At 41.3% G+C, this 24,053-nt stretch overlaps 1 protein-coding gene across 5 annotated transcripts in view; it reads right to left on the bottom strand.

Moving 5' to 3' along the window:
* The window catches only part of zgc:66433 (uncharacterized), a 47,542-nt gene that overhangs the window by 7,848 nt on the left and 15,641 nt on the right, over positions 1–24,053 (bottom strand). For 3 of the 5 annotated variants that reach the window (XM_004563150.5, XM_004563151.6, XM_012922438.4), the window contains exons 2-8: positions 13,123–13,205; positions 9,550–9,724; positions 7,369–7,495; positions 4,561–4,695; positions 4,402–4,461; positions 1,058–1,207; positions 463–550 (exon numbers count right to left, since the gene is read on the bottom strand). In XM_004563150.5, the coding sequence (XP_004563207.3) occupies positions 463–550; positions 1,058–1,207; positions 4,402–4,461; positions 4,561–4,695; positions 7,369–7,495; positions 9,550–9,724; positions 13,123–13,205 (818 nt within the window). The remainder of the gene's footprint in view (positions 1–462; positions 551–1,057; positions 1,208–4,401; positions 4,462–4,560; positions 4,696–7,368; positions 7,496–9,549; positions 9,725–13,122; positions 13,206–24,053) is intronic. The other 2 variants (XM_012922437.4, XM_012922439.4) reach the window with 1 other exon arrangement.

Raw genomic sequence — 24,053 nt, 5'->3', positions numbered from 1 at the left:
GTGAATTATCTATAAAAAATAATAATTATTATGAATAAATAAATATAAATATAATGAATATTAAATAACTTTGTAAAGTTATATTCATGACTGATTTTCTATTATTCAACTGTTGCAATTAAAATTATTTACACTAAAATGTGTGTCTGGTTTCTTGTAAGGTTATGCAGTAGTTAAAATTACTCACAGTAGAATTATATCTTTGTTTCCTTTAAAAACCTGATTTGTTCTCCCCTTATTCTTGTGTTTAAGTGTATGTAAATATAATTGCATTGTAATTTCACATAAAATACAGTAATATTCCATTTAATTACAGTGTTACCAAAATAACTTAAACAAATACATATATGTATCTTTTGCACTCATGTGGACTATAACCCTTCTATTTGATTAAATACTTTTGTTTTAATATTGGCATTCACAGGCTTCCATACATGAAAACTAGGGGCTTTGCGCACACACCTTCTGCCTCCTGCTGGTCTTGCAGCGGTGTGGAGGTCGTCAGCTTCGCCTCCATCTCAGACTCTTGCCCTGCTTTCCCCTCTGTTCGCTGCACAGAAACGAGACATTTGTGGTGACATCAGCATCATCAATCGCCAATGAACAGTCAGCTAAGCAGTCCTAGAAAACTGTAGCAGCACACATGTGATAACATCCAATACAGCAACAGGTCTCATGAATTTGTATCAGTAAAATCACTTTTTTTCTCAGCGTAACTTCTTTGAAAAGTTTGAATGACTGAGAAGGACGAACGCCTGTGCAGACAGGACCACCTGACCCGTTCTCTGGCTGCTGTACTTTTCTGCACTCACTTTAAGTTTAACCTCCATATAAAAAGGTTTTTAGATAATGTGGGGAAACTATTGACTAATCACTTTGATTGTCCCACTGTTTAGGTTTCTTTTTTATAGTTGGGGAATTACTTTGTTAGGTCCAGTTTTATCACAAAACAGACTCTATGCAATGAGAGCCACGCCATGAAAAGCTATAAAGATCCATTTAAAGTAATGGGAGTATTAGTGTTTATTCATGCTAGAGCTTTTGTTCCCCCTCTTACACTGGCAGGTCTCCTCCTGGCTTTTTGCCTCAGGGCCAGCTTGTGCTTGGCTGCAGAGTTATCCAGACAGACAAAAGGACTGGCCGGCTGGCTGAAGTCTCCTGGAACCACCAGGGGGCTCACTGCTCTGCTGGAGGCTGCGCAGGACAGCTGGGAAGACAGGAAACACTCATTTAGCAACACTCAACCAGGAGAGATCTCTGGGGACAGAATTTGACCATCCATCCAATTGTCCACCCCCACAAGTGGGACGGTTCCAAATAGAGGTGGTCAACTCTCAGACATCAGCCACACTTGTAAGAAGCTTAAAAGCACAAACATTGAAAAATCCCCCAAGGATGCAAACAAGTAGCCAGAGACTGAGCAGGAGAGGGGGAGTCCAGCTGTACAAACATGAGCAGTCCTTATCTGCAGAACCAACACTAGTCTGTCATCACAGAAACCTACCTCTCTCACCTCTCACAAACTTACCTTTTCACTTATTTCAACACGAAACCCACAAAAACACTGCTCTTCTTCCACTAAAGACACACACACACACACACACACACACTACATGCTAATGTCTGTCTGCATCTGTTAGACTGTAAAATACCATTTCATAGTTTTCATTCTGCATGTAAACCAAAAAGTGTGTTGTGTTGTATGAACACATGGTTTGTTTTATGATCTAACTGAAATTACCCTTAAAACATATTCATGAAATATCGCATAACACAGTACTTCTTTAACAAAATATAGGTTTCCCTGTGTGTGTGTGTGTGTGTGTGTGTGTGTGTGTGTGTGTGTGTGTGTGTGTGTGTGTGTGTGTGTGAGAGAGAGAGGCAGACTCTTAATGCTTTAACTACAAGCAGACATGCTGACTGCCAAAGAAACCATTGGAATGCACTCTGAACACTCAACACACACACACACACACACACACACACACACACACACACACAGTCAGTGGAATAACATGTACTGTGGCTGGAGAAAAGAAAAAGAAGGTCAGAGAGAAGGAAAGGGGGAAAGCAACATACAGAGGAAGAAGAGGTCAAGCTGCAGACTTCCATTTAAGGTTTGAAGAGAAGCTGGAGGATTGGTTATGACCACACCCAAACAGACACACACACACACACACACACACACACACACACACACACACACACGCCCATCTTCCACTATCACAGACGGCACATGACAACCATTTCCTGTGCTGCAGATATGTGTTGAACATAAGCCTCTCCATTTATGTCCGTACAGGATTTAAAAACACGACACTGAAAGAAGTAAACAGCCAATCACGTTCCAGTCTCCATGGTGAGAAAGGATGCTGAGCCAATGTTATGTCTGAAGCACCGTTTCATCACCGAGTCTCAAACAGTGACTCACAATTAAAAAACACCGATTCCTTAAACCTGCAATAAGTGATACACTGTAACCTTATATGTTAGTATCCATTCGTTTCCAATTGGCCACCTGATGTTATATCCAGTATTGATTCTCCTTTTAATTCATCTAGATCTCATCTAATAACAATAAAGATTATGCTGTTAATCAGCTGGTTGCTAACGCTGTCAGTGTTCACTTACATAATAGGTGGCTTCATATACATGGCACTAATGGAACCTTTGAGGATGCTGGGAAACTTTGGGTCCTGCTTTGACACGTACCGCCTAACTAAGCACTGCTGCAGACCATGTGCAGCCTTTCATGCAAACAGTATAGATGGCTGTGAGCCCTTTCAGCGGGATAAAGGACCCTGTCACGAAGCAAATATAGTTCAGGAATGGTTTAAGAAGCACAACGACGAGTTTGAGGTGTTGATTTTGCCTCTAAATCCACTTAAGCATCTGTGGGATGTGCTGGCCAGACAAGTTCATCGTGGTGCCAGATACCACAGCACAGTTTCAGGGGTCTAGTGTTTCCTCGATGGGTTAGGACTGTTTTGGAAGAAAACAGGGGACCAAAACAATATTAGACAGGTGATTATGATGTTATGTCTGATCTATGGACAATCTGGCTTCTTTATGCAACTAGCAGAGTCGCTCCCTGCTGGGATCTGGAAGTATTACAGACATTTGTGTGCCGGCTTCACTTTACAACACAATGGAAACAATAAACTCAGGAGATGATTCTCAGATCATCTCATTCTCAAACGATGTTCTTTGTCTTACACACAGTTTGATCATCCACTGCTAATAGAAACAGGCAGTCTGAACTCCTCTAATGACCAACTTATATCCACAAACTACAGACAAGTATGTGTGAAAAGATGACAAAGTCTGCACTCTTTATATTTACTGTAAATGCATTTAACACTGGCTGACCTAGACCTAAGTCTCCACAGTGACGTATGCTGACAGCGATGGTGTGAGTCAAAGCCTGGATTGTTGCAAATAAATCAAATTCATTTTCTAAATAAAGCCTGGGGGGAAAAAAACAAAAAAGAAAACAAAAACAACAACAAAACCCACAATCAAGTAAACAATTGATGTCTTAGTGAATTCTCAGTGGATGGATAAACTGCACAAAGTGCCACTGTAAGTGCAGTCTATCCTTGACCACATTCCTGTGTGTGGAATTGACTTTAAAGGGGATATTTTCAGGGTTTTGTGTGCCTGTCATTGTAGCCAGCCATTTGTGGCTCTTTCCAGTGGGAGAATGACCAAAACCCGCCTGAAACTGCTAAAAGTACACTATCATTAAAGGCTCCTTTGTCATAGTTTGCTGACTGTGCTTCTAGGCCATATTATAGTCAGTGAGACTAATTGGATAGCTGATGTTCTCGGGACATTTGCCTTATTGTGAACTGGCACTGTGATTCTCTAGATCCATAAAAAGGACTCATTTGAAATTATTGTTAGGGAGAATATGAGGCATTCTGGGTAACACTGGTTAAACCGCAGATTTATACGCAGGGTCAGGAGGACGACAATTTAAGGATACAAAAAAGAGAAAGCTGAAACAAAAAGACTAAAAGCAACAGAGGGGGAAAAAGAGCGCCAAAGAGCGGGAACATAGGGAAAGATGTCACTTTGCATGAAGGGGCTTTTATTTAGAACCAAGAGCAGCGTTTTAGTGATTAGACGGGATCATGAGATTTGTTCTCCGCCACAGTCACATGAGGAGCAATCGCACACAGCTCCAACACATCCACAAAGATTCCTCCTGGCTTTAACAAATCACATCGATCTTACTTGAATCGCTGTTTTGGTTGCAATGCCACACGCAGGACACGGTGCAGATCGTAAAGCATCGCAGCGTGGAAGTTCACTCGTCGGTAAATGTGTCGGTTGTGAATGGAACAAAGCATGAAATAAACAATGCAGTATCTTAGTTTTCGTTGCGCTGACGCTTACCCGGTCCTCATCGCTGTCTATTCCCTCCAGACTGATGGAACTGTTCGCCTGAGCCTGATTCTGGGAGACGCACCAAGAACAAGGAGAAGAATGTTAGGAGCCAAACTCAGGGGCACTAACAGAAGGAAGGCATCATTGAAAGCATGTCTTTATCAAGACCGTGTGAACTGTTGTGTATTCTGGTGGGCTGCAGGGTAGGCCGTCATCCTCAGACATGGTCGCAGGATCTTCTGCCCTCTTCACACACATCAGAGACGGTGGAGAGCCCAGTTTGATGGCCTGCTTCAGCTGAAGCTGCAGAGGAGGGAAGAAAAAAAAAGCACATTTATGACAGCAGGGTTAGTGTGTGCACGTTTCAGGCATGTGCTCACCTGTTTGTTTTATAAGGAAGTGAAGGTGTTTATCATTACTTACAGTTGGGGAAACACCATATCTGAGACCCTGTTTAATAAACTACAGCTCTGTATGAAAGGCTAACAATGGCGTGTTTGAGTACATGTTTATTGAGCATTACAGCTGTTTGCAGGGGGAAAAGATCTTTACTGTGGTGGAATATGACTAACAGGGAATGACCAGTGAGGACTCATAGCTGGGCACTTGACAGAGAAGCGAAAGCCCTTTGAAAGTGATTGTGTATCTGTGTGTGTAGCTGGTATCGCAGAAACTCAAACAGTCTTTATCTGCGTGCTTCCCTGTAACAGTCAGTCAAGGACTCATTTACTCAGTTTCACAGCACAGGACAATACAGCTTTTCTGTAGCAGGGCTGGACACTGGCACGCACCAACACACACAGACACACACGGACACACAATACAAGTTTCTTGACAAAGTCACAAAGAATCTGCTGTTCTAAATGTTTCTATTTTAACATAGTCAGCTTATATACTGGAAGCTGTTTGTGGGTGGAAGCTAAAATTAATCTGAAATGTAGTTTTTTAATTTAAATGTGCGTGAAAATGTGCTTAAAGGGAGGGTTCACCTCAAAAACCACATTCATGCATTTCTCCCTTTTAGCACTGGTTTGCCCATATCAGCTGTACACATGTCTGCTCTCTGTTGAATATAATGGAGCTAACTGACACTTGCACAAAGATTCTCGTGAGCATTTACCCTTCTATTAAACTGCACCTGCCAATCATATCACTCTGCTCATGATGCTAGCTGCGGTGTGACAGGGTGGACATCCTCAAATTCATCCTCCGCTCCGCTGTAATAGTGCACTGGTAGTCTATAGGTCCAACGCAGAGCACGGCAGAGCTCCACCTGTATGTAGTAGCTGTGTACTGTCACTAGGGGGCAGCATCAAAAATATGTTGAACCAGTGGTTAGTGTGTTACAGTTGTTAGTGCTTGCCCTTTAGCCACGGTCCCACAGAAGACAAAAGTCTTTGTAGTGGAGTGAAAATTGTCCACTTGTCGGGCCACAGACAGTGTAAAAGATGGAGACACTGTAGCCGCAAAGTTGCATTCTCTTTAACGGCCACCAGGGGGTGATAGCTGTGGTTGCTCCTGTATACACCAATGAGAAATCGGCTGTCAGCTGTGACCACAGTAAACGATTTCCTGATAGGTTTATGGACCAGGTTACTAGTTTTGGGTAAGAGTGAGCAAAATGTTAAACTCACTGACAGAAAGGAAGATGATCCAATGTTAATGACTTCTGATAGACATGTTACTAGCCTGTGAGCTTCCTGGTCAGATTTACCCCTCGACTGCAACATCCAGCTTCAAAACACCAAAGAAGGCAACGTTGAAACATAACACAACTTCATAAAGCAGTGGCTGACCTCACAGCAGCTACACCTGTCTTTTATATCATCTCAGTTGGCCGGTGTCCTGTTTTTGTGTGATTTTTCTGGTAGGACAGGATGCAATTGCATCTTTGTAGCTTCTGTATTGTCTGAATTCCTACGCTTAAAGAGCTATATTACTGGACAACAAACGCAGGCCCAAAAACGCCATCAAATGGAATTTTTTCTATCTGAAGCTTTCTGGACCGGTCACAGTGGCAACACCCTTGTTTAGTGAGTTACTACATGACAGTCACTCTCCTGTGCATCATGTTAATGGCCTTGTAGTGTATCGATCCTTACATAATGTGTTTATTTTTGGCTCTGGAATGGCCTCATTCTGCTTATCAAACAGGCAGCACAGCTCACAGCGAGGATTAAGGTCAGGAAATCTCCATTAGATTGTTTTTCCACAGTAAATTCACTTTATGGAAATCAATCTATTAGCAACTTGCATCTCGCCAAACTATCTGTGGCTGTTTTGCCTGAAAACTCTTGGATTTGATTATCAGGCACTCTGCCCGTGTCCGTTACACACTTTCTGATCTACAAAGGAGCCCAAATCAAACACTTCCTCTGTTTTATTTTAGCTTACAGGAGAAAGTGTTTCTTTTTAGCAAAAATCGCTTAAAGGAGTTGTTTGAGTCTCACTCCTCTGTAGCTCAGCGGAGCCGTTTCATTGGAGGTCAGCGCGTCCATCTGGGTCTCATGTCTTCCCCTTTTAGCCCACTATTGTGACAGATACTCTTTCTATCTGTCTGCAGTTCTTCTCATCACGCGGTCCTTTCATTTTGCTTTGACAGAACTTTAATCTCTATTTGTGAAACACATCAGTTCCGCCTGTCCAAACCGCTGCGTTTATCACATTACACATGGATCAAAACTTGTGTGTAAAAAGTCAAAGCTTATTTAATGCCACTTATTACTCGTAATCCCACAGGCTTAATATATAGCAGATCTGCTGGCAGCACTTTGTTCAGTGCCCTGGGGCATAGAAGTGCTCACTCCCAAACACACTTAAATGTGTCAGACTGTGAATCTTTATTGTTTATTATTCCTTAATAACCCCTGTAGTCAAAGGTCAAGGGGTCGGGGGTCTCTGGTGTACTAGACCTGAGAGGACTTTAACTTTAACATGTTTATCTTTGATCCGGTAACTGCGTTTGTGTGTGCATACCTGGAGTGATTTCACCTTCCCATGAATGCTGTCCTGCGATGCCCCCAGAGCCTCGTTCGCCTCCGATGAGTCAGAAACAAACACGGAGTCATGTGACAAAGCCTTGCCTCCCAGACTGATCTTCGACCTTTGGGAAACAGGAAGACAAAGAAATAAACACAGCACAGAGTGATGTTTCACAGCTTCTATAACAAGACAGGTAGAAGAAAAAAAGAACCAGATGGCGGATCACGACATACAACAACATACCATAAACTACCCATGCAGAGTGTTTGGAATGTGTCGTATAAAAATATATATCAACTGAAAAGACACTTTTAGTTTTTTAAGTGATGGTTTGTTGTCTCCCAGTAATTAGGATGATGAGAGAAATCAGTAAAATGTAACTAGATATTTCCTGTGACAGACTGAGACAAAGCAGGAAGTGGCACCGCTTAGGAAAACAAAGAAATTCAGGACTTTTCCACAGGAAAACACACATTCTTCTAATTGTTACAAAACAGGAAGCGCCGAGCCTTCGCTGAGGTGAGTTTGACAGAACAGGAGATGGATGTTAAAACACAACCTTCCTTTTTTAAATGTGCTCATGACGTTATTGACCTGAATGGATGGATGAGCTCCAACAACGTGAGCAGAAATATATCATTTGGCTACAGAACGGTGCGGTTTCTTGATGAATCCCTTAAACATGGCAGTAAAGTAATGATATAATATTCTGGATTCATATTTTGCTGGGCTCAATTAAACCCCATAATAAGAGCTAGCATTTTAGATGCTTTACATCTGAAAGGGAAATGGGAGGAAAATGGTTCTGCTTAAAAACACACCGTTTATGTAGTTTTAGTTCCATTCCATTTCCTTCAAATTGATTTTTGTCATATTGTCCTGTCCCTCACAAACAGAAGCTTTGATCAACAGGTCGGTGGGCTAGTCACAGCCCGAGATGTGTGCTACAGATGACCAGTTTTTAGATATCTCTTCTCTCTGACATCAAACACAGCCAGGAGTAGAAAAAACTGTCTAAAACTGAGTGTTCGGAGCATTCTGAAGCCTTTCGGCTCACAGGGTTTACCTAAATGGTAAATGGCCTGTATTTGTATAGCGCTTTACTAGTCCCTAAGGACCCCAAAGCGCTTTACACAACCAGTCATCCACCCAGTCACACACACACACACACACACACACACACACACTGGTGATGGCAGCTACATTGTAGCCACAGCCACCCTGGGGTGCACTGACAGAGGCAAGGCTGCCGGACACAGGCGCCACTGGGCCCTCTGACCACCACCAGTAGGCAACAGGTGAAGTTGTCTTCCCCAAGACTGAGACTCAGGTTGACCTAATTATTTGAAATGTTGGTCCATGCTTAAAGGTGAAGTGTGTAAAATCTCACCATTAGATGTCATTAGACTAAAAATCGCAATCAACTGAATTTTGTCTTTATCCTGTTTTCCTTCTCTCACCCCAACCAATCACAGCAGATGGCCCCGCACCTTCCTGAGCCTGGTTCTGTTGGAAGTTTCTTCCTGTTAAAAGGGAGTTTTTCCTTCCCACTGTCGCCACAGTGCTTGCTCATAGGGGGTCATATGATTGTTGGGTTTTTCTGTTTCTGCATGTATTATTGAAGGGTCTACCTTACAATACAAAGCGCCTTGAGCCGACTGCTGTGATTTGGCGCTGTATAAATAAAACTGAATTTTATTTTCCTACTCCTTCCAGTTCTCCCAGTTCATGGAGAGAAATTTGCCTCAAAAGGGTTGCAAATGATTATGATATGATCCACAAGCATAAAGTAAGATTTAGAAATGTGTACAATGATTTGTGTGTAAGGACTCACACCCACACACAAATATGAAGCAGTCTGAGGACACGTAAAACGATTTTACAAATGCGTCCATCCAAACCTGAAAAAACACCGAACATTTATGCACAATTTATCAAGTTCATGAATCCGGAACAGATTAATCCAAGTTTAGCGATTTGTTGGAAGATATATGATGCACACTACTCAATGTATATTTACGAGTATTTACAACCGACTGTAGCTTTAATACGAAGATATGACAAAATGAGCATATAATAAATAAGTAGAGGCGTGACAGGTCTTAGTTGAGCTCTGTGTACTTTCGTCAGATTGTAAATAAAAGCATTTCATTCAGCACACGTGTGCGATCTTACCCAGAGCCTTTATCCTTCTCTGCTCGAGTGAGTGTGTTGCTCTCTGATGCTTTGCTGACATTGTCACTCGACTGGCTGGCTTTAAGGCTCGCGTCCGCTCCTGCAGCTGATGGATCCTTTCTCTTCTTCCTGGCAAAGAACCTTTTAAACGTTTGGAACTTGGACTTCTTCTTTCCTGAGAAGACAGAATCATGAATCATTGCATGGTGGTGCACAGTTACATGCTGATGAGAACATTACACACACGGCATCTTTACACACTGCCCCAGTGTGAACTCGAGTTATAGAGCAATTAGTCCTGTGGTGGATGTAAAGACACAGGTAGGCAGCCCAGAGGGAACCACACAGAGCAAACGATGTGTGTGTGTGTTTGCAGAGGCCAACATGAAAACTGAAAATACACATATGCATAAACAGACACAAACTCAAGCTTGTAAACCTACCCCCACAGTGGGTCCGTGTCTATTAGCACCACAGTGGAAAAACTCAACAGCTCTTTTATAACTTCTTAAACAGCTGTCATCAAGAACCTGAAATGGTCCTCGCTCCATCTCACATGCAACAGGGATGTGGGCTGGCTCAGCACTTATACACTACGCATTTGTCTTCAAACCACATGATCAGTATAAAGAGTAGTGCAGAGTTGGTATTTTTTTTTTTTTTTTTTTTATTCATCTACATAGTAACAATGGTAACATGTATAGCACTTACAATGTTTACTATGTTCATTAGCTTAGCTAATATTTACTGGGTCAAACCATAGACTGTACATAAAAGATGAACACAGCCTGTGGTTTAGAAAAACAAAGCCATTATAGAAGTGCACATTGTTTCTAACGGCCAGCAGGGGGCAGCACTTCTTGTTTCAAAAAGAAGCCAGAATGATAATATGGTGTAAGACAGCAGTTCATAAACCAGTGTGCAATGCATTGATTGCAATGGTAGAGGTGTAGACCTGTATACAGCTGAGGATGATGGGGAAAAAACAAAAAACAAAATCTGAATGTAACTAGGCTTTCCAAACTGTCAGTGGTTGAAGAGCATTGTGGGTAATGTAGGTTTTGTAAGGTGGGGAGAAAAAAAAAAGCAAAAAGCATTATTGTTGTATATTTTGAGTAAACTGAAGTAGCCATCAAATAGAAACACTTGTAATCAGACAAAAGTCATCACAAAGTGCAACATGTTTCATTGTTTTCACAGCTAGACAGAAACGGGATTTTAGCAGCAGTGACAATATTTGGAGATTTAGATTTTCCAATATATTTCTTTCAGACACACTAAACATAAACAGATTTCTAACATTTAGTTTATGTAGTTTCTTTACTCGTCCACGTTCAGCCCAACTCTGCTCAATCAGCTGGCTGCTGTGTTTGTAGCATCCCAATCAGAGAAGAGTCCTCTGGCTGGCAAACTAAGTAAGACCTATAAAATGTTTGAACAGTGTTTTTTAATGTTTCTACTCTACTTTTTAAATTTTCATTTTGTGGCCTTTAAAATCCTGATGCCCATAGGAGTGGCAAATAGCTAATATCACCTGATAATATCGGCCAACCTATAAATCGGGCGGACTATTTGTTACACGCACCACAGGAGGCACTTAAAACATCCCCAGAGAAAGGAAACAGAAGCTGAGTTGCAAGAAAGAGAAACAACAATGAGAAAGAAGAAGTCGGGAGCAAACAGAACAACTGTAGTCAAACTATTTTGAGGACTCCTACCCCTGAGCCATCCACAGACATTCTTCAGTAGAGATTTCAAAATAAGATGCATTTTTGTTCCACGAGCTGTGTCATTTTCGTCCTCCTCCCTGTGGGGAATCCTTGAGCATTCCTTCTTTTCTAAAAATATACTTTCTGGTTGGAGCTAAGTCCCAACTGAAAAATGTTTGGAATCCAAACCTGGTGCTGAGGCCAAGATGCTTTAAATCTCTGGGTCACTCACTCAAGATCATGTTAAGCACATGTGGTGCATTTTCTTTTGGGATTTTTTGTGTAACACAGAAACCCAAAGACGTCACTAAAATAAAAGTCTGTCAAAATATAATGAAAACCAATTTTAGCGTCTTAATGAGATGCCATTAAATCGCACACAGAACAAGTTATTGTTGGATAACTGCAGTCCACAAAGTGCTGTCTTTACTTGAGGAGGTTCCAACCTGCTTTTTGATGAAGCTTCAGAGGCCTTTCTGCATGGCCAAGATGAACTATCAGGGGGAAGCACCACCCAACAGTACCATTTATTGTGCTATTTTAGGCACAATACTCTATTAAAGCCAAAAGGTCTGCCTAGAAAAAGGCAGCTGATTCAGTGGAAGGTCAGCGTAGAGCTGAGATATTATAGTTTCTCCATATGCATTCTGTTATGACTATCAGGACCTATACACAGTCCTGAGATCAAAATTAGGGACAACTCAGCTGAACTGTGAGAGGATGGTGACCTTTGAAAGGGAGACAATATCAGGGCTGGGATCTCCATAAAAACAAAACTACCAGAAAAATTAGAGACTGTTCATTTCTTGTGAAAAGCAAGTGAGCAAACTTGAAAATTCAGCAGGATTATTGCACCAGCATTAGCCCAAGATTCAAAACTGAACCGAGAGCTTCCTGAAAACAAACTTCTGCCTGTTATTCACTCACATTATCTTGGACCTCAAGCCTGGGCACGAAAGACCAGTTTCATCACGTCTGCTTAAGTCACTGTGTTCACAAGAAGCTCACAACTTAACCTTTCCATGTCGACACACATCTACATCCTGGTTCCCACTCTGTTTGTTGTTAATCTGTGTGCACGTCTGTGTGCGACAGCCTTGTGTTTTCCTCCATTTCCTGCCACAACCTGCAAGGAGATATTTGTGTGCGATCGTTCGAGCTGATTGGATCTTTGCTGGGAGTGAGTAGAAAATCTCATTGCTGATATCGCTGGCAAGTACCAGCATCCAACCATCTCTGAAACAACATTTATTATTGTCATCAGAGCTGAAAGCACCAGGAGTTTCTGCATGTGTTCCCACTAAATGAGACCTCAGAGATTTACAAAACATGCACTGATAAGATTCTACTGATTTGGAAAAAACATGTATTTTGTTTCAGTTGTTGCAAACTTTCAAAATAAAATTAAGCAAAAAAAAAAAAAAAAAAGAAAGAAAAAAGTACAACGTTTGTATTAACACAATCTTTTCATGCAGAAGACTTTCATCTAGAAAACTGCCAAAGTGCCTGGATTATCTGGTTTTCACTGCTCTGTACTGTGAAATTAAAGCAAGGAAGCCTCGTTAGCTACAGCCTGAATGATTACAGGATGGACAGTAACTCATTAGCTGTGCAATCCACAGAAAGTATGAACCATCTGCCGAATAGAAACAGTTGAAAGGTCATTTTCACATTCTCCCTGTATGTCGATGACCTTGCAAACTCCAAGTTGAAGCGGAAAAGAAAAAAGGTCGAAATGATGCAAATTACAGACACGACCTTTTCATGTGATTACAGCGAAGACAGCCACTCAGCATACATTAATACTAAATATGCCTGGATTCCCAATCAAACATTTACAGAAAACATTTAATCAAACTGTTACCTGAGCACTCTTCCTGGACTTCAGCAGGCTCCTGATTGGTCGTCACGTCTGGAGTTCCTGATGCCATGGCAGCACTGTCACTGCTGGGAGGGAGACAGATGATGAGTTTGATGATTAATAATAATAATAATAATAATAATAATAATAATAATAATGGATACTTTATTGATCCCCATGGGGAAATTACTTGTTTTTCTCTGCATTTGACCCATTCACTCAGTGAAGCAGTGGGCAGCCCACTAAGCAGGCGCCCGGGGAGCAGTGTGTAGGGACGGTACCTTGCTCAGGGGTACCTCAGGGTAGCCGTTAAGTGGATTCGAACCGCCGACCTTCCGATCATGGGGTGACCACTTTACCTACTGAGCTATTACAAAGTCTTTCATAAGTTTCATGAACAAGACCAGAATCAGGCTGGCTGCTATAAATCAGTAGAAAAAAAATAGAAAAAAAATAAATGTCTGCATTTATCTAAACCTGCTTCTGCCTTCTTATTTGGCTGATATGGCAGCTACCTAGTTGCAATGTGATCAGATTAAAAAGTGATTAAAGTCCTACTTAGAAGTGTCAAGACTGCTGGTAAAAGTGGCTTGGCGTGGTCGGACCGCATGGACAGGCGACTGTTGGGGCGGATTACATCCATAACAAGTCACCACCTTATAAAATCCCCCCAAAGCTCATTATGCAACTCCTGGATGCATTAACGGTGATGTAGTTGTTCATTCATTAAACAGGTGGAAACGTGTGAAAAGTGCTTCTCTTTGCTATTTAAACTTTAATCTCCATCTGATGTGTCTCCACAATCCAAACAGTCCTAGCGGAGGCACGCCTGCTATGTTTCCAGTGTACTCCTGCGCCGTTAACTCAAGTGTTCATCACGTCAACAGCAGGTGCCCAGCAACCGCCGAACACAACCTTAAACAGATATGAAATCACATTATGAGCGGGTGCCTCGTTAAGGCTCTGTGTGCAGCAGGACTGAGGGCTTCACATTCGGGCTGCGAGTCAGCCTTCACTCTACAGTACAGTAGGTTCATTTGCAAGTCATCATTTTATCATTAACATTATTTTAAATCACTCTTTGCACTGCACAGAGCTCTCTCGAGCCCACAGGACGTCTGAGGCCACGTGAATGCAGTTCCAGCATGGTGAACCAGTTAGATGATCCTGTATAAATGTTTTACTCTAGTGTCAAATCTAATTAGCCGTGCACTGTGCTGTGTGTTGAGGATTTCCTGAGCCATTTGGCAGGAAGTTGACTCATTGCTGATATGGTTTTCAGCAAACATGTCTAATTGTAGCTGTGCCACCATTTATTTCAGGTCTGCAGAATCTGTGGAGGTTAGTTTGTCAATGCTTCACTGGGCTGAAAACAGAAACTCGATGATGTATCAGCGTGAAATTTCATAAGGATGTTTGCAGTTTCCAGAGATGAATCCCAAAGATTCTGGAGGTCCCCTGGCTGTTTGACAGCTAACCCCGTGATCTGACTCAATACAGAATAAATTACATTAACATGGATGTATTCATTGTGAACAAGTGCAGGTTGTCTAACCAAAGTAAAATAACAATAAATGAACGAATCTCCTTTGGGTTAAAGGTTTCTATGGAAACTGTGATATGTTGTTTTGGTTGAACCCAAAATTGGTGGGAAACGGGCACTATTCAAAACCCCTTTTTGTTAATCACAATAGTTTTATTTATTATGCATATAAAACCTTAAACTTGATTTCTTGTGCATCCAGAACCTCCAAATTTTTAGTTTAGCAAAATCAAAAACAAGTCACATAGTTGGATTTTATCACGGATCAACTTTAACCTTTACCCCAAACTAATGTTATCTAAACGTGTGATTTCTGGCTTTTGAAATTAGTTTTCCCAAGTCCGTATTCCTCAAGCTCTTTCCAACTCAGATTCCCAGAAGTCCACGGCTCACACAAATATTTCTAAAACCAATCACTAACAATAAAAAAGATTCAAGTTTAATTTTGCACAAATAAAATAAAGGTCAGCATGATGTTTTCCCCCTGGTGATCCACACTCAAACTGCAGTCCCGATCGTGGCTTTACCACCTTTTTAAGTCTCGTCAATCAGCGAACAACAAACACTCAGAGCCTTTTTGTACTTTTCAAATGGTCCTTTTATGCTTCTCTAAAGCGTAGAGTTTACTTAGGGATTATGGTTACTGATGCCTGATCCCCGGTGTGATGACTCACAGTGTCAATGAAAAGCACCCATGAAATAAAAAATAAAAATATATAACAGGAAATTAAAAAGACTGAATGTTTATTCATTTTAATTATGAGGCACACCCGTAAAACTGCTCATTAACACAGCTATCTAAATCAGCCAATCACATCGCAGCAACTCAGTGCAATTAGATTATATAGACATGACAACCTGCTGAAGTTCAAACCAGCAACAAAGTTGCTTCAAGGGACTTAACAATTACCATGGTTACAGCCAAAGGATACAGAACAGCATCTCTGAATGCACAGCGGCCTGAACCTTTAAGCTGAAAGGCTACAACATGCTAAGAACAGGAAATTAAGGCTACAGTTTGCACATGCTCACCAAAACCTGAGCATACAAGACAAGACAAATGCTGACTGGTCTGATGGTTTTTCATTTCTGTTGTGAAATAAGGATGGTAGGGTCCAAACTTTGCATAAACAACATGAAAGCATGGATCTATCCTGCTTTGTACCAACAGTTCAGGCTGCTGCTGACGTAACAGTGAAGAGGATATTTTGTGGCACACTGTGGGCTCCTTAGTTCCAACTGAGCATCATTTAATCACCACAGTGTACACACCTTCTGATGGAGGATACCTAGTTATGTCATAAAGCTCAATCATCTCAAACTGGTTTCTTGAACATGACAATTGAGTTCACTGTACTGAAATGGCCCCAAGAATCACAGGATCTCAACCCAATAGAACAGTGGCCTCAACCCACCAGTCCATGAGTCTGTTGGTACCAGGCCGCGGGAGTTGAGACTCGGGTGTGAAATTTATGGTTTTCAGGGTTTTTATCGGTTTTATCATTAACTCAGTTTCCCTGGGTCTATTCCCGTGTGTTATGAATAAATCTTCCCTTTTTTTGGTACCGGTACTGGTTTTATTTGTTGTATTTATCCGCGGCACCTTAAAGGCCAGTCCGTGAAAATATTGTTGAACATAAACCGGTCCGTAGCGAAAAAAAGGTTGGAGACTGCTGCAATAGAGCAGCTTTGGGATGTGGTGGAATGGGAGATTCTCGTCACAGTAGCTGACAAATCTGCAGAAACTATGTGATGATCTTTTGTCAGTATGACCCCAAATCTCTGAAACAGTGCCTTGTTCTATGCACAAAGAATTAAGGCAGTTCTGAAGTCAAAAGGGAGTCAAAACTGGTACTAGAAAGGTCTACTTAGAATCTATATCCATAAATAATATTGCAGTTAATCTTAAACCTCACGTTATGTAAGCGAGGATCATGGGAAAAGTCAAACCATGAACACAGTTTACTTAACAGCAAGCCAACAAAGACAAGAAGTCCTTAAAGAACTAAACACAATCACAATAGGCATCAAGTTCTTTTTATCAGCACCCGTGTCCATGACTACAACTGACCGATGTCCATCTGCTTATGAAGGGTGTGTCGTGACTGCTCCAGGTAAGAGCTAACAGGTTAACACTGTGATAGAATCGTTTGTGCTAAAAAAAATTTAAGGTGGAGAAACCGCCACTGTTTTTTTCCCCCCAATCGTGTTGTTAGTGTGAGAAGACTCCCTCTCTGTTAAGGAAGCAGCTGGAGAACTTCTTGTCAACTGTGTTTACAGTGAGCTGTGTGTTAAAGAAACAGAGAACATTCCAGAGGGTCTATTGACGTACTGAGGGCCTTTCACCAGTATTACTATTATATAATCATAAGCTATTATTGGTTTGTTAAAGTCGTGTGAATCATCATCATCCTGTACAGACTCTGTAGTCTAACACCTTCTCTTATCAGAATTTATTTCAAAGCCACAAACGACTGAACCTCACCGATTTGTATTAAACACACGGTGGTTGTATTGTTTTGCTATATACATTATTTTTTATACTTGAAGTATTTTATTTAAATGCCATGGTTACAAACTGGTATATGCCAATGCTGTTATCAGGTGATCACAGTACAACCATGAGTTAACTGCATACACACTTACATAGACTCAAGCGTATCTAGAAAGCAGCTACACGAGCAGAAATGAGCATAGACACTCATACAGTGTTGTGATATGAATGAAATCAATACCAGGTAGAGGTAAGAAATAACATCAATGTTTACAGGTGAGGGCCAAAGTATTGATGTTTAAGAATTAAATTATGGGGTCCAAACTGCTGCTCTCATGTCTGGGTATTAAGCATTTAATAGAACTGAAGCCACCATGTAGTTAGCATAGAAAAAGCTAGCATTGTTTTCTGCAAAAGACAGTACCATCATGAATATTTAATGAATGCGTTCTCATGAATGCACGTATTGTATCCTCCTGAGCAGAGTGTAGTCAAAAACACTCAGCTCAGGGCTTCATGACAGGACATTCTTAACCAGTGAATGACGTCATGGTGGCAGAAGCCATCTTTTTTATACAGTCTGTGTACTTAAAACATAGAAATTTATATAGGATCTTTGAATTCCTGGCAGGAGAGTAAAAAAAAAAAAGTATCTGCCAAAAATAATAAATCCTGATATGTTAAAGCTCAACTTTCATTTTAAAGAATGAGCAACAGAGCTTAAATCCTGAACCTCCAAGGGACGGATCCAACAAAGTAAAAAAAACAAAAACTCTTTTACAGTGACGCAGATGTGTTAGGATGAAGATCAGATGGTCAGGAGTCACAGTGACTGACCTGTGCCCATTTCCAAAGCCGGATCCCCATGGTGACATCCTCCGCTTCATTAGAAATACAGATAGACGAAGGCAGGCGAGACAGAAGGATGGATTTGCAAACTCAATGAAAAGTGCAGATGAGACGAACACAAAAAGCGAGAGGGAGTGAGAGAAAAGAGCGAGAAAACCAGAGGAAGGGACAAACACAAGAAAGCGGGAGGGGACGGGGTCAGAGAAAGGGGCTGTGGGAAAGAACAGCATGAAAGGAAAGATGAGTCTGTTAGATAAACACAAGAATATTGGGACGAAGAGAGAGACAAAAGGGAAAACAGACTTACAGTAAACACAGAGGCTTCGCAGTGGAAACAAAACACTGAGACTTGCAACCAAAGATGGTAAGAAGACCCTGGACAAAGTTTTCCCTCACAGAGACATTTTAGTAAATAAACAAAGGGCCTTAAATTTTAAACAGATAATCTAGGAGATCACGACCTTAATGCAAAAACGTTTTATCCAACCATATTCAGAACAAACAGGACTTTTTCCATGGCTACTATGTCTGCACTGAAGCTTGCCTGTGTTCTTTATGTAACCTTAATTTGAGTTTACGATGAAGGACTTTTTTCAGTCTATGTTAAAGAGTTGTTGGGGTCAGCTTTGTGTTTGTAGTAAAACCACATGATTGTAACTGACTTATGGCATTTCACTTTGAAGCCAAGTCTGTGGCACACAGAGCCGAGGTGGCAATGGTGCAGCTAAGATCATCTCTGGGGCTTCAACCAGTGGATTCAGAATATAACCCAGTACTTCTTAATACACACCATACACCTAAAAAAACAAACAAAAAAACAATAATGCAGGCTTCACATGTCCATCAAGATTCTTTCTCCACAACAGGCTGTTTCACTGTACACTGATTTAAATGAAAAGAGCTGCTTCTGCCCACTCTCCTTTTAACAAAGAGTGCTGTGGCTTTTCTTGTGTTGCCATGGATATCCTACTGGAAAATAAGGAAGGGAAAAGGATAGTAATATAAGTGGAAAAAAATATTCAAAAACAAAAAACCAACCAAACAAAGAAAAACTCCTGCTAAAGTTTTAACAGCAAACCCAGTTACCATTTTTAAACTGACCACTTATTTAAAAAACAATCTAGGTCCTGTCCTTGTTTATTGCTGTCAAAGTCCGTGTTAACATTTCCAGAGTTTCTGACTAGATTAGAACAGTTAGCTCTGGAAGCTAACGGTCATGTTAGCCACATTAGCCACATGGCATGCTAACGCTAAAGATTTTGGCATAACAACAAAAATGTGAGTGCTCCGCTGGGTCTTTCTCAGATGCCAGGAGAGCATCAAAACTCCTGTGCACGCAGAGAGGAACAAGCGGGCTCGTAGCAGGGACATGTAGAGCAAAAGATAAACAGGCTGTAGCGACGGGGTAATGCTGGACTGTTAGGCAGGTGCTTATTTGGAAGAAGTGGGCCGTGCTGGAGGTGGTAACTGTGCAGCTTTTATACTAAAGAGGGCATAAATACTGTTATGAGTATAAGCAGAGTGTAATCTCAGAACACAAAACTTATATTTCACAGCAATATTTACCCAGCAATGCCACAGGAGCCATCATAAAGCCTTAATTGCTACTTTTGGTTTACCGTATTTCAGGCTTTGTTTCTTTTCAGATTAGTTAGATGTTACGGGCTTTTTTCCCCCCAAGGTTGCACTGCTTCATGAGAATCTTCTGTCAGCTGTTCATTAACTTATTCTTGTTTCATACTTATCCTTCAGCAGCCTGACTTTCATGCAGTGCAAACACTCTCAAATATATAATTAGCTTTATTTGGAAGTGCATGACTCTATGGATGGTTGACAAGGACTGTGTGTGTGTGTGTGTGTGTGTGTGTGTGTACCTTATTACATAACAATGGATTAGCACGAAGAGGTATTCAGACCAGCAGGGAGTTTGCCTTTATTAGACACCTGAAATAACCTTATTAGCACCCACGTAGAGTGAGCACGCACACAGTAAGCATGTCCACATTTGTCTGTCATTAGATTGTTTCTAAAAACACACAAAAGAATACTTTAAAGCCATACTGTAAACTGCTGGTGTGGACGAACCCTGACCAAATTCAGCTATGACAACGGGATTGAACAGAGCCCAGATTACACAGCAAAAACACTTCATCTAGGAGCTGTGTGGAGACCATAGTGTCACTGTAAGCTATACAGAAGTAACTAAATATAGATAACTGTGGAGAGCGGTGCCCACAGAGTTCAACAGTAAGCTCCGATGACTCCAGCCGGGTGTTGTCCATGTGGCTTCTGTCCTTCTGACGTAACGCAAATCCAATATCGCCCAGCTTTAATCTCTCAATGGATCCAGTGTTACGAGACTCATTACACTACAGGCTTATGGCACTGACTAATTGGCTACTGTCAACAATGACATTCAATGGTACTGACTCAGAAAATAAGCTTCTGATGTGATTAATAACCCACTCATGATTCCGAAGTTGTTTGTCTGTGTTGCAGCCTCTCATTTATCTGAAAGGACTAATCTAATCTGTAAGTTGCTGTAGGTCTTACATAAAACAAATCCACCCTGCTCTGGGCCCAGTTGTTGTGAATCAGCAGTTAAACTGGCGAATATCAGCCTGATTACATTACAAACAGCAATCAGGCTCTGCATAGTGAAGGGACGGAGCCTAGAAGCTTAGCAAAGTGTAGCGTTTCAAAGCTAAACACTACTGAAACCAGGCTTCTGTCATTGTAACTGTGTCTGTTCGAGGGACTCTTGTAATGGTCTGTCTCCACAGACTTAAAGCAGGGACTTCCATTAGCCTCAAACAGAACAACCCCCTTAGCTGTGCGGCTGTACGTAGCAAAAGCAGAGCTAAACCAGAGTCACGCGGCGGCTGTTAGAGCTGAATGAGTTAACAGTGTCTATGAATGAAAATTTGTTTTCTGCCTTACATTCCAGCCCCTGAAGTAGACGCGTTCATTCACAGAGCATCACCAGAGGGCTGGTATTTCCTCCTGAATTCAGCATTTCTGAATTCCTTTTATTTATTTTTTAAGAAAGGCAATATAGACCAACTCTTAAATAACAATTCAAATTGATAAAGAGACGACTCAAAATGATTGCAGTGATTTTTGGAGCAAGTTTCAATATCTGTGATCGATTCTTAGCACGATATTCAGGCTTCTGACTTGATGGCGGGGATAGCTCAGTAGGTAGAGTGGTTGCCCCATGATCGGAAGGTCGGGGGTTCGATTCCCCTTAACAGCTACCCTGAGGTACCCCTGAGCAAGGTACCGTCCCTACACACTGCTCCCCGGGCGCCCAATGGCTGCCCACTGCTTCACTGAGTGAATGGGTTAAATGCAGAGAGCAATTTCCCCACGGGGCTCAATAAAGTACAATAATGTACACACTTTCTTCTTTCTTCTTGAGCAGGATCACCACCGACCCAACACAGCGTGGAATCCGTCACGAAAAGCTAAAGAGAAAAAAAAAGAAAGAAAAAAGCAAAAAAAAAAAAAAAAAAAAAAAGCTATTTTTAGGTGCTTAGCCAGCAAATCTAAAAAACGACATTCCCTATACTGTATGAGACACAAAGCGAGCCTTAGGAGAACATGAAAGGCTTGAGTGGAGGAAGCTGGCCGAGGGAATAAGATGTTAGTGGGTCTGTGACGAGCCGAAAGCCTTCAATTTCCACAAAGAGAAAAAAAAAAAAAAAAAAAAAGACAGATGCAGGAATGAATCAAGGCAGAACGGCGAGGGAAGAGAAGGAATTTTTTCTTTTCCAGGCAGCTGAAATGATAAACTTGGCCGAGTGGATGAAGCGCTCTGCGCAGATAAGTTGCAGACTGCCATGTTGTATACACAGATAGAAGCAGCATGGGAACTTCACTGTGTTTGCACAAAATAAAGCATGCAATCTGTGGTGGTGTACATTTACTGCTTTTTTAAAACTAGAATTACTGCCTTGTGGTTATACGCTAACCAACAAGATGCATATTACATCCCTGTCTGTCCTGACTTGACCTTTGACCTTTCTGATGTTTTCACTTAATCATGTTATGCTCATTTTATCCTAAACCTACAGCTAAAAATGTGGTTTTCTTGAGGTCATGGTGATCTTAACCTTTGACCACCAAAATCTAGTCAGTTCATTTTTGAGTCCTTGCAGCTTCTAAAGAGATAAATGGTCCATGGCAATGGTCATGGCTGTCATCAGCACGGCGTTATAATGACCTGTAATCGTGTTGACGTGGTTTAGACAGACATGCACATACTCACTGTGGAGAATTATAATATCTGAGGTTTAAATCAGGCTAATGCCTGTGGCTAAATCTGCCTTTTCCTTTATTTTTCTCTTCTGTGCACATGCAAGAAGAATCATAGCATTTTGCTTTAGATGAAAACTAATGATGAGGTCAAATTATAGAGACTGTAGTAAACAATGTTCTTTTATTGGAAACAGCTGGAGAGGGTTCCAGCATTGTGGAGAAAATACGTCGTTTTACACAGAACTCTGTACTCACAAAGCTTTGTCATTGAGCTCTATACACTCGTCACTGAGCAGAACCAGTTTCAACAATGCAAGTGTTTTCACTGAGGACAATGACTTGTAGAAGACAATGCAACTGAAACAAAATAGAAAATGAAACGCAAATTATGATGTTTAGCCTAATGCAAAAGTCTTGTGGAGCAAAACCGAAGTCAAGTCCACTGCTTACAACAGCAATTAATCTAAATACTTAAACGGAAGTGCTAAAGCAAAGGCCCAGCCACTCTGCTCATTGAACTGAGTGAATGTTTATATCTGCACAGTAAACACGAAGCAACAGCCAACACACGATAGCTCAGCTTAGTATGAAGACTGCAAAGATGGATGAACCGCTAAAAAAAAAGGTTAGAAAATGAGCCTGGCAGCACCTCTAAAGCTCAGGAAACATGCTGTATCTTGTCTTTTGGCAGGGACCACATGAAGTCATGTTTGTCAGTCTAGTCTTTATGCTTACAATAACCTTACTGTCTACAGGTTCTACAATTCTAGAGTTTTCTCATTTATCTTAAAGGACTCTCATTTATCAGAAAGGACTAAATTTATTAAGTGTCTGAAGGCCTGGTGTGTTTGTGCTGCTCAGACTTTAATATCTTTACGGGATAGATAAAGCAGTAGTTCTTCCTGGGTCTGATGCCCCATCCCACACTGCACAGGGTACAGTCTGGTTTGATCTGCCATCTTGTCACATGCCTTTGTCTGCATTATTTAATAAAAGATTAATAGGGGAACAGCATGGAAAAAAGGCAACGTCCTCGTAGGATAAACATCTTCCATTCTCCCACTGCTCTCTTCCCAGATGTTAAAGAGCTTTTACATGACTTTTGTTATTGTCTAACCCATCTCTGTTACACGAAGGCGCTCAATGCGAGCCAAAGGGCCATAAAAGGACATGAAAAATGTATAAAGAATGCATCCAGATAACACAGCTCCACATCATCAATGCATTACCCCTCCTTTCTCCTCATTCTTTTTACCTCTCGTCTCATTATCTCACCATCCCTTCCTTTCTCCATCTTTGTGCGATTCCCAGTCTCTTGTCTAGCTGCGCATACCTAACTGGGAACATGGCCTTTAAAACTTTGGTATTTCCTCTTGACCCATTCAGCCAGTCCACGCCTGCGCGATCAGCAGGAGAAGGTGACCGAGAAGGAAATTAGTCATGAATTTTTACTCCTGAACTCCAAAGAATGTGGCTGTGACCTACCCTTGCAATGCAAAACAATTTCTGGTTTAAAAGGTGTTGGGCGACAGATGTTAAAACAAGTTTAGGAAAACCATTGAGAAAAAAATGTCAGAGTTATTCAGTACTCATTAAAGTCAAGCTCAAAACTGAACAACGTACCTACATTTTTTATGAAGAAGCTAGCATTAGCGCAAATGCTCGGCATGCTGTGAAAAGTAGCAAAACAAAATTCAACAAACTTGATTAAAATAAATTGCTCAAGAGTTTATCCGTCTCCAGCCCAACTGCACCTGCCGAGTGACTTGGCAGGACTGTTGTGAAAAG

Source organism: Maylandia zebra, linkage group LG2 (genome assembly GCF_041146795.1).
Source record: "Maylandia zebra isolate NMK-2024a linkage group LG2, Mzebra_GT3a, whole genome shotgun sequence".
NCBI classification, from domain to species: Eukaryota; Metazoa; Chordata; class Actinopteri; order Cichliformes; family Cichlidae; genus Maylandia; species Maylandia zebra.
The sequence above is the reverse complement of the archived record's forward strand: the minus strand, read 5'-3'. Positions and strand labels throughout refer to the sequence as shown.